A 12333-nucleotide genomic window follows, 5' to 3' on the forward strand; every position below is an offset into this window, starting at 1 on the left:
GGTGTCATCGAATGCCTTCTATCCAGAACAAAATGCGCCAAATAAAGTCGGATCTGATCTATTACTTCAGGTGGAATGGCCCGTATTCTTCAATCTTTTGACGTTTCTGTCAACAAACCGATGAAGGAAGCTCTTCGTCGTAAATGGAATGAATGGTTAAGTGGCAGCAACCACACATATACTGCAGGTGCCCGTATGCGTCAACCAACTCTCTTGGAGGTTGCAGAATGGGTACTTTTGACGTGGAACAAATTAGATCCGTCTATTATTAAACAAGGATTTTTTAAATGTTGCATTTCAAATTAATAGGACGGCAGCGAGGACGACATATTATGGGAGGATGATCAGGTGTCATTAGATGAGAGTAATGATGAAGATATGTATTACGACGGCAGTAATAGTTATGACATGAACGCAAAAACAATAAATGAGCTGTATTCTAGTGAAAGTGATTAAAAATGTTAATTTGACAGTATTTTTTGGCTTTGAATTAAAGATTTAAGTTTTTTTTTTGCTTGTAAAAAGTTTATTAATGTTAATAAATAATTGCGCAAATTTTAATTAGTTACGGATTTTATAACCTAGGAATTTGTCCGATTTCCAAAAGAATATTTTGTTTCCCAAAGAATTTTTAAATTAAAAAGTCTTTTCTAAGCTACCTTAAATTTTACCAAAAATCCAAATAATTACTCAGTCATCAAAACTTTTTTTTATGAAACTTCTTAAATGAGAAAAAAGCGCAATATAAAAATTTTAACGAAAATATTTACAATTATTATGGAGGCGAGAATATGACAGAGTTGTGCATCAAAAACATTTTTCTCATTCTTTTAAAGGGTTAATATTTACGTAAACTTAAAAGCTGGGATAAAAAAGCAATAGTTTTTAATATTTTTTCGCAAAAGCACAACCTTAAATTATAAAATGGGGACAGTATCACGTAAAATAATATTTGATACATAAAAAAACACACCCATGGGATAGGCTGCATTTTGAAATTTAAAATTTTTGAGTAATTTATTTTTTAAAAAAATAATATGCATTAAATTTACTTTAACTGTAAATTAAACGCAATATTCAGAAAAAAATTTTTTTTTTTATAAAAAGGCTCATTTTTACAATGAATATTTAATTTCTGCGTTAAGTTTTGGTTTGCTGAGTAATTTTTCTGATTTCAAATAATTATTTAGAATTTTAAGAAACTTATTGGATTAAAATTATTTTAACGACTTTTAAATAAAATATTAATAAGTAATAGGTCCGTATTATAGTCGAATTTTAATTTTTCGTAGAAATTTCGCGCAAAATCAAGCATGCGTATTATACACGAGTGCGTATTATAATCAAGATTTTACGGTAATTATTTAAGCTAAAACTATGAGCAATTTGTAACTTTAACATTATTAAATGGTTTTTAACAAAACGTTTTTCATCATTATTATCACCATTATGTTTATACACAGGAAAGTGAAAAAACTAATTATTGTTTAATTGTAATATTATTTATATAAATGTAACAAGATTTTAATATAAAATTAGTGCTTCAATATAAAATACTTGGTTATATTTACTACCCATATTGAAACAGCCTGTACTTTCGGTGGATTCTCTAATTCGTGCATGATAACCCGTTTCTGGTTCATTGTCCACATTTGTGGGCTAGTGCATTGGTAATTGATGGAGCTGTATACTAAATTTTTTCGTATACATATAACTAGTATGTAAACTACTTCTAGTAATTGGTATTTACGTTGAAATTAGGCAACATCAGGAAACAATTTGAGGCAAGAATTACATGATCGAAACATTTGTTTAAGAAACGATACAATTACTTTATTTTAATTCTTCCGTAATTGCAATCAATCAAATTTGAAATCAGTTTACTGCAACATAATAAAAGGCGAGCATTAAAAACAAAAAGTCACATAAGCATTTGATGAAAGAGAGAAAAAATGAGTACAAAAGCTAGTATCCCGCGTTATTTTATTGTAGCACTATGTAACATAACTGATTTTGGAGAAGTAGATGCTGACTCCTTAAAGTTGGGGTTGGACAGTGTTTTCATTGAAAACAACAGAAGCAACTGTAAAATTCCGCTATCAATAACGAACAACCATACAAAGTTGGTACCAGCAACAGCCGATGGAGCTGATACACATAATATATATATATATATATATATATATATATATATATATATATATATATATATATATATATATATATATATATATATATATATATATATATATATTATGTGGTATATATATACAACTTGATATTAGCATAAAATTGTTCTTGTTATATTAAAAGTTATATGACTATTCATATAACGTTATATATAATAAAAAATTATATATATAACTTTAAATATGATTATAACATTGTTACATAACTATAAAAATATTGTAATAGTTATTTAATGTAACTATAACAATATTGTTATAGTTAAGTAACAATGTTATAATCATATTAGTATAACATTGTTTTTGTAATATTAAAAGTTATATGTATAACTTTTAATATATATATGTATGTATGTATATATATATATATATATATATATATATATATATATATATATATATATATATATATATATATATATACATATATTTGTTATAAAACAACATATACATACATTATATATATATATATATATATATATATATATATATATATATATATATATATATATATATATATATATATATATGTATATGCTGTTTTATAACAAATATATGTATGTATGTATGTATATATATACATATATGTATATATATATATATGTATATATATGTATGTATATATGTATATGTATATATATATATATGTATATATGTAAAAATATTGTAATAGTTATTAATGTAACTATAATAATATTGTTATAGTCAAGTAACAATGTTATAATCTACATATAGATGACATATCTACCATACGCAATAGTAAACTTACATATACTTTTTCCGATAAACATCCAATTTTTATAATATATCTATAGAAAAATATACCCATTTGCTTACAAATGCTATTAAACGGATTTTAAAAAATTACGACGCTTTCAGTAAAATCGACATTAATACTTCTTCAAATTGTTTTATAAAATTAAAAGATCATAAAGAAAACTTTACAAACAATCCAACTGTCCGTTTATTAAACCCCGCCAAAAATGAAATCGGAAGAATTAGTAAAGTTATACTTTCCAATATAAACTCTAAACTTGCAAAGAAACTTCATCTCAATCAGTGGAAAAAAACCCAAGATTGAAAAAAACCACAAACTGGTTTAATTTAAAAACTCTTTTTTAACGCTATTCATTTTGCGGAGCAGCATCTAAACATTGACTCTAACCAAAAAACATTGATCTTTCACGCAAGAAAATCATTATTATTTAATGATGATCAAGTTTGGATAAAAAAATCAAGCGGTTTATTCGATGTTTCAATGGGAGCATTTGACGGTGCTAAAGTTTGTGAACTTGTGGGAATATATATTTTGTTTCAAATTGCACAATTTTGTAATAAAAATGATTTCGTATTATACCGCGATGATGGATTAGCAATTTTTTAAAAAATGAGTGGCCCCCAAAAGGAAAAAATCAAAAAACATTTTGTTGAAATATTTAAAAAAAACGAACTCACTATATCAATACAGTGCAATATGAAAATTATAATGTACATTGACGTCACATTAAATCTTAATGACCATACTTTCCAACCATATTCTAAGCCCGGAAGTTCTTTAAACTATATTCATGCTGATTCGAACCACCCGCCTAATATTTTAAAGCAGCTTCCGCATTCAGTTGAGTTAAGATTGTCTGCAAATTCGTCAAGTGAAGAAACTTTCCAAAGATCTACTCCTATGTACAATGACGCGCTATTAAGATCCGGTTTTAATCACAAACTTTCATATCGCCCTAATTTAAATTTACCTCATACCAAAAACCGTAAACGCAAGATCATATGATTCAACCCTCCTTTCAGCAAAAATGTTAGCACTAATATAGGAAAAAGCTTTTTAACCTTGATCAACAAACACTTCCCAATAAATCACAGACTACACAAAATTTTTAACAGAAACACAATAAAAATAAGCTATAGCTGTATGCCAAATATGAAGTCTTTTTTAAACGCACAAAATCAACAAATTATGAACAACAAAAAAATTCCACTTAAAACCAACTGCAATTGCCTTAATAAAAATACCTGCCCTTTATCAAACCAATGCTTAACAAAAAACTTTATATACCAAGCCAATATAAGCTCCAATAATCCTACTAACACTCCTGTCAACAAATCCTACATCGGTATAAGTGAAACACCATTCAAAATTAGATATGCCAACCATATAAAATCATTTAACATTCTAAAGTACAAAAACGACACCGAGTTGTCAAAAGAATTTAGGAAAATAAAAGATGCTAACTTAAACCCAGTTGTTAAATGGAAAATAATTAGACAATGCAATGCTTACAACCCAACCACGAAGTCCTGCAAACTATGCACAAACGAAAAATATGAAATTCTATTTTCCAAAAATAAAAATCTACTAAACAAAAAAGTGAAATGCTATCCAAGTGCAGGCATCGAAACAAATTTCTTCTCGCCCTAATCGACACGGGTGATTGATCAATTTTCTAATTAATTAAATATTGTTTGTATGTTTATATATATATATATATATATATATATATATATATATATATATATATATATATATATATATATATATATATATATATATATATATATATATATATATGTATATATATATATATATATATATATATACATGTATATATATAAATTTATATTTATATATATATATATACATATATATTTACGCGTTTATAATATACAGCGCTGGACAATGAATTTGAAATGTGTACAATTTCTGTTTATTTCAGCATGTGTATACCAAATTGCCACCTAAAATATATTAAATAAGTTAAATATGACAAAATCAAGTGTACAGGTTTTAAAATTCAAATAAATATTTATACAACACGTCATTTTGTTTGTTTATGTGACGTTTTGTTTACTTAGTGACGGTTTGAATATTATATACAATTTCATGAATTTTGTAAATCTAAGTATTGTACGAATTGTGTTTGATGAATGAACGGTATGATGTTAGTGGATGAAATCTTTATTTTTGTAAATGTATTGAATAATTGTAAAGAAACAAAATTAATAATACATTAATATTGTTTCTTTAGATTAATGTAATTAGATTAGTTTTATAGTAATAATTGTAAATTAATTGATATAATGGGAAAAGTTTTTCAGTCCTGGTAAAACGTGAAACTAAATCTTATCTCTAGTGGTCTTCAATCAAAAGTAAGGATATTGCAACTAAACCAGGCATTTCACCAGTTTCTGTCAGTAGAATTAAACAAAGACTTAGATTTAATGATGATATTCTGAGTTCGAATAGAAAAAACTGTAAACGAATGGGAAGACGACGGCTCGTGATGATCATCAACTTATATCTTTATGTAAGATGAGTCGCAAATCATCCTCTGCCGAGCTGACAAGGCAACGGCAACTATGATGTCAACATATGTAGTAGCACAAAAAGGGGGAGGCTTGTGGAACAAGGATACTTGGCCTACAGACCAACTGTAAAGCCTTTTCTGAACAATGCCATGAAGAACAAACGCATTGAATGGGTTTTGAAGTGTCGTGATTGGACAGCTGAAGATTGGTCTAGGGTAAGAATTAAGTTTTTACATTTCCTGATGTATTTATTACTCTTACTGTACTTTTTACTAATTTATCTATATGTACATGTATTAAGTATGAATATTATTGGTTAGGGTTAAATAAAAACTGAATAGCAAAATTGTTAAACAAACTTTTTGTTTCGTTTGTTAAGGTCTGGTTTTCCGACGAGTTTTTGATCGAAACCATGCTGGAAAGAGTGCCCTTTGTTCGTAGGCGTTGCACTGAACGTGATTTACCGACCTCAACAGTTTCAAAAGTGAAGCATGCTGACAAAGATATGGTGTGGAGTTGCATATCCGTGTTCGGTACAGGACGACTTCATATTGTCGAAGATACTATGAGACAAGGTTAATACAGAATCATCATCCAAGATCGACTTTATCCACAAAGGAGGGAATGGTTTGGTCAAGGAAGAGGAATATTTATGCAGGATGGCGCTCCATGCCATACTGCAAAACCAGTGATTGCGTTTCTTCATGCTTTTGGCATAGTTGTTTTGGACTGGCCGGGGAACAGTCCCGACCTCAACCCAATAGAAAGATTGCGAAACGAACTAAAGCGTTAAGTTGAGATGCCTTCCACTAACAAACGTGATATGATAGAACGTTTGATACGAGAATGGCACCATGACGAACGTATCAAACGAGTTGCTGCCGAATTTATTTGGGGTATGCCTAGACGCATTGCTCAGGTCATCAAGAACAAAAGGGATCAACTCAATATTAAAGACTATTTGATGATAAGCACTTATCATACACTAACTATTATATATGTACATGCAGTTATATAATTCCATACTTTTGTGCAAGTATTGCTTTTATTTTGCAATAAATTAACTATTCAAAACGTAATTTTGTTCAAAAATTTAAAATTTCTTATTCATTGTCCAGCATCGTATCTATTTTTAAATATATACTAGCTTAGTAAATAAAACAATTTATATAAATTTCAATAAGGAGCTTTTCGACAAAATATTACCTGATGTTGAGTATTGCCTAAAAGATCTTACCAATAAATCAAGCATTGTTTCACATTCATCAGAAGAAGTACAATAATTTTTTTTAAAGAGTATATCAGATCAAATATTTTTAACTGAGAGTGATATTTTTTCAGGTGTAAATAATATTGATTGAGAAGTGAACTCTGACAGTAATCTAACAATTTCCGATTCTGAATGTTACCCATAAGAGTCATCAGATTCTGAAATAGTAATGATGACCTCAATGGAAAATTAAAAAATCATTTGATGATGTGGGCAGTTAAGTTTGCTATAATTGATGCAGCATTAGCATCTTTGTTAAAAATCTTGGGTAAATTGTTTCCTCAATTGCCAAAGGATCCATGCACTCTGCGTCAAATAAAGTCGTTTATACCTGTTACCATTATAACTGAAGGACAGTATTGTCATTTTGGCATTAGACAAGGTATTTAAAGTAATACTTCATGCTTTTGAAGAAAAAGCATTGTTTATCAATTCAAGTCAACATTGATGGCCTACAATTGTTTAAAAGCAGCAATGGACAACTTTGGCCAATATTAGGTTTAATTGAAAATATGGAAAACAATATTAAACACAATGAAACCCCAAATAAAATTGGCCTTTTTATGGTAGGTCTAAGACTCTAATGAATTTCTAAAAATTTTCGTTGATGAAAGTATTGCACTATTTGATTCTGGTATTAGTATTAATGGTAAAGTATATTAGTTTGCCATATCAGCTTTTATTTGTATTACACCAGCTAGATCATTTATAAAAGGAAATAAATGACATTGAGCCTAATATGGCTGCGATAAATAACTTTTCTAGATCGTCAAGCTTAACTAAGGACGAATTATTCTTTTTTTAAATATGACCCAATGAGGACATCATAATAAAGTATGTCCTGTCCTCGCTCAACTTGGTGTTGGTATGATAATCCAGTTTCCTAGTGATAATATGCACCTTGTATGCTAAATTCTTAAGTTAAAAAATTGGTGCACAAACCAAACCTTTCTTTACACCATATAGTGCATAGATTGTCAGAAAGATCGTCATTGCAATTAAAAGAAACATTTGCTAAACACCCTCTATTAAATCACCAGCATACTATGAAACCAATAGGTCTGCCTGATATTTCTTTACAACATAAGCAACTATTTTTACTTAATTTTTGTGTAACAACCTCAGTAGGTAATAACTGTATTGGTTTAAAAAGTGGCGAATTAGTGATTGTACAAAACATTGTAAAGACAAACAAAAAGAACCTCATTATATATTTACAGTATTTAACATTTTTCAAAAGAAATCAAAGTTATTGTTATCTGTGGGATTCTACATAGGTTGGTATTTATTCTGTCGAAAAATTGTCAGAAAATTAACAATTTTGTTGAATTAATGATATCAAGAAAAAAATGTTCTTTTGCCACAAAAAAAAAATCATATGGCACTTCCACTTTTACACACCAGGACTTATACTCTGAATATTTTAGTTAATCTATCTTAGTACTGGTGTGACGGTGACTTAAATATTTTTTATCGTTAGTAACTTTGTTGCTGTTTACTTCAAACTAAAGTTATAAAATAAACTTTTTAAACTTAATGAATGAATTGTCTTTATTTTTAGATCTTTTTTGTTTTCGGAATACAATAACATTCAATATACAATATCTTAAATTTATATAATTTTGTTTTTACTTGTCAATATAATTTTGAATAAACTTTTTTTTTACAATTTATACATATATATATATATATATATATATATATATATATATATATATATATATATATATATATATATATACATGTGTATATATATATATATATATATATATATATATATATATATATATATATATATATATATATATATATATATATATATATATATATATATATGTATGTATAGTTATAGTTTTATAATTGTTTTTGAACGCCACGATGTTTATTGAGTATATTTTTTAACGAAAAAAACAATGTTTTCTTTACCTGGTGATTGCTAAACGCATGAAACTCTTAGTAGTAAAAATCATGTAGTTATTTTTATTTAATCTCGTCAAAAAATCAATTATATAGCTCTGATATTATTCATCGAGCACTCTTGCTGAATACATGCTCACAGCAAAATTAAAAAAAAGATGTCGACTCGGGAAATATTCACACAATTTCTTTTTAGACTAATAGGATTTTGTGTAATAAATAAATTACAAAATCTACAATGCAAAATCGAAGCGTCTCTACTTACTAGCTGCAAATCTTTCAATTACGTCGTTTACTTCTAAAAGCATGGTATTATAAATATGTAATAATGCCAAGCCAGTTAAACGCTCATCATTGGTTCGGTTACGCAAAGGACTTTTTAAAATATTTATAGCGCTAAAGCTCCGTTCAGCTGTACATGTTGTGATTGGAATGATAGAGAAAATCCAAAGAAGTGTCTTGATGGTTGCCAATCTATAAAATAAAATTAACAGAGTAAGTTAATAAGCAACAGAGATTTAAACTGATATAGTATTTTTATTTTATAAATTATACCCATCAGGAATTAGATATAAAGCTGCTAATAATGTTGAAGGATGGCTTTGCATATGCGAGCAAAATTCTTTCCACTCCAAATATTCATTATGAACAGTTTCCTCGCCTCGATACCTAATTACAGAAGAAAACATTCTTACAGTTTCAACCACATCAGTCCAACTATGTTGAGAAATCACTGATGGTAACAGAGCAGACATTTTTATAACTAGTTGCTGGTGGTTTGAAAATCGTGCATCCATGGATTGAATCACTGAATCTAGGTACGGAAACCAAATAGCTCTTTAATAATATTGGCATGCATTTTCAGCAGGGATATTGTTTTTATGCAATTACCTACGTATGGTACGTATGTAGGCAATACGGAGTACGTAAGTAGGCAAGCACGTATGTAGGCATACGGAGGAGTCACTAAAGCTATATTTAAAGCTATATTTGCTAAATAATTAGCGTTGTTGAATGGGCCGAAATCAGCATTTATCCATATTTCATTCTCATCACAGCGCCAAGTTAAAAGTGACTTTTTCACAAAGTTTATGGCATTTAATGCACCAATGAGATCGTCATTGACTGTTTGCAATAAATTAGACAATGTTACTGTTAATGCCATAACTTTTTAGGCGCAAAAAAGTGCTACAATAACAACCAAATCATACAGGCACCTTAATAGACTTCTTGCAGTGTCTGCAGTTTTACTTTCAAGTTTATGAACAATTTCCTCCAAACATTTTACAATATTAATGAAATTTTGATAGAAAATAAGTAAGCAATCATGCCTCTCAACAAAACGTGTTTCACTAAAACTTTTTAAGCATGAAACAGAACTTTCCGAGTCTTGGAAAAATTTTTCTAATATCTTCCTTCTTTTAATAGAATCGTTTACAAAAGTTGTGCATTTCTTAACTGTACTAAACATATCCCTTATTTCTGGTACAGAATAAGTAGAATTTAAAACTAAGTTCAGGACATGGCTTCTGCAATGTACAAAGACTGCGGATGGAGCCACCATTCTTACGTGCTCCTGGACACCATTATAACAGCCAGACATAGCTGATGCGCCATCATAACCTTGACCTACTAAGTAAGTAAGGTTAAGACAATGTCCTTTCAGAGTTTGAATAATTAGTTCACCTAACCCTTTACCACTAAGATCATTAGCTTTTTTAAAGTTTAAAAATTCTTCTCTGATTGTATGAAAACCATTTATCAAACACACAAAACGAATACATACACATAACTGCTCGTGATGAGAAACATCAGTAGTTTCATCTGCAATCACCAAAAAATACTTAGCAATTTTAGCCTCTTTAATTATTTTTTCTGTTATAATTTGACCACAAATGTCTATTAGTTCATTTTGAACCGTTTTTGAAATATATGTTGCATTTTTTCCTAAAATTTTTAAATGGTGTTCTAAAACTTTGTCTCCAGCATCGACCCGATAAGCCAACAGTGCTTTGAAGTTTTCATCTGCCTTTATAAGTTCATCATTTGTTTCAAGACTGACATCGCCGTCATCTCTTCTGCCTCGATATGCAATCCCAATCTACCGCAAAGCATAACAGTTTTATAATCGGCACCAAACGTTCGCGTGATATTTTTACTTCCGCTTTGTACTTTTCATTTAGCATAATTTGTATGTTTGTACCTGTATTCATTGTTAGTAAAAAATGATCACCAAATACAACAGAATTTTTGTGATATTGGTTGCTTAAATGGTTAGACAATTGTCCATCACTTCCTGTCAAGTGACTTTATTTTCTAAGCGGTTTGTTAACTAATTGTGACAGTTTTGTAGCCTTGCTATGATTATTTTCACTTACTTCATTAGCAAATAAAACACAAGTGACACAAAGAAGACCATTCAAAGATGGGGAAAATTTAAAGCTGGAATAACTTCCACCTGATAAGTGTTGGAGACCAAGGTATACCTTCTTTGGGTTCTTCCCACCTTTCATTGTATTGAATATTTGAAAGAAGATGCCGGCTTCCAATGTTAAGTCATCAATTTCTTTTTTTCTAAATCATTGAGTTTTTTCACATATTCAATATTTCTTACGTCACCCGAAAAAATACAAGCAATATCATTACTGGCTGGATGAGAATTATCTTTGTATGCCTCGTTATCGGTTTCTATTAACATTGTTTGAATAGGTGTACAAGTAAGAAACTGCGGGAGGACGTCGCACTATGAATCCAAATCATAAAAATGTGGCCAAAAGTCGTTTTTCAAAAGTATTCAAATATATTTATATTTTTTATAATTTAGAAAGTATATATACCCAATTGCTAAAAAAAAAATTTTGCAGAATTTTTAATACGCTTTTTATAAGTTTTGGGAGTGATCTATCGCGCTTAAAAAATTAAATAAAAATTTCCAGAATAATTCACGAATTTTTGTATTTTTTTTTTAAATAAGAGAATTTTTATATTGTTATACAACATTTGTCAACTTTTTTTAAATTTCATTTTCTTATATTATTGTTTATTGTTAATATTGTTTTAATCAAAAAAGAAGTAATAACTAGATTATTTAGCTTTCGATTTTGAGTTTTAGAAGAAAGGAGTAAAATTTTTAAAATATGTGTTTTCACGGTCACAAAAAGTGGCAAAGCTTAAAATGTCCACTTCTCACCCCTCCTAAATTTCTACCACATTATTATGAATGTATTGCTTATAAAACAAATAATTTTTTAGCTGCTCGAATTTGCTCCATTTTGGTTTTATATCAATTGTTTCAGAAAAGACATCAAAAAAGGCGGGGGGGGGGGGGTGAGAACAACAAATGCAAGACCTCATTTCAGCATTTTTATAACTTGAGATCTTGAAAAGTTTATATATATATATATATATATATATATATATATATATATATATATATATATATATATATATATATATATTATATATATATATATTTATAAACCAATATTTGCAACATTTAGTAATATAGTACAAATTGTTATTTAAAAAATATTTATTGTTCATCAAGCAAAAGGTTTAAAACTTCAGAATTTAAGTTAACAGGACCAATAGATTTAGTTATCTTGAAGATGAATGATGATACTATTGGATCACTACGTAACAGCA

The 12333-nt window shown here is 28.5% G+C and overlaps 1 protein-coding gene across 1 annotated transcript; it reads right to left on the reverse strand.

The window, feature by feature from the left end:
* Positions 1-9859: 9859 nt before the first annotated feature.
* LOC136089528 (52 kDa repressor of the inhibitor of the protein kinase-like) lies at positions 9860-11201 on the reverse strand. Its single transcript, XM_065815579.1, has 2 exons — positions 11067-11201; positions 9860-10789 (listed from the first exon to the last, which is right to left on the reverse strand). Exons 1-2 carry the CDS (start codon positions 11199-11201, stop codon positions 9860-9862), a joined length of 1065 nt encoding a protein of 354 aa, XP_065671651.1.
* Positions 11202-12333: the final 1132 nt, after the last annotated feature.

The sequence above is a fragment of the Hydra vulgaris genome, chromosome 13 (assembly GCF_038396675.1).
Source record: "Hydra vulgaris chromosome 13, alternate assembly HydraT2T_AEP".
NCBI classification, from domain to species: Eukaryota; Metazoa; Cnidaria; class Hydrozoa; order Anthoathecata; family Hydridae; genus Hydra; species Hydra vulgaris.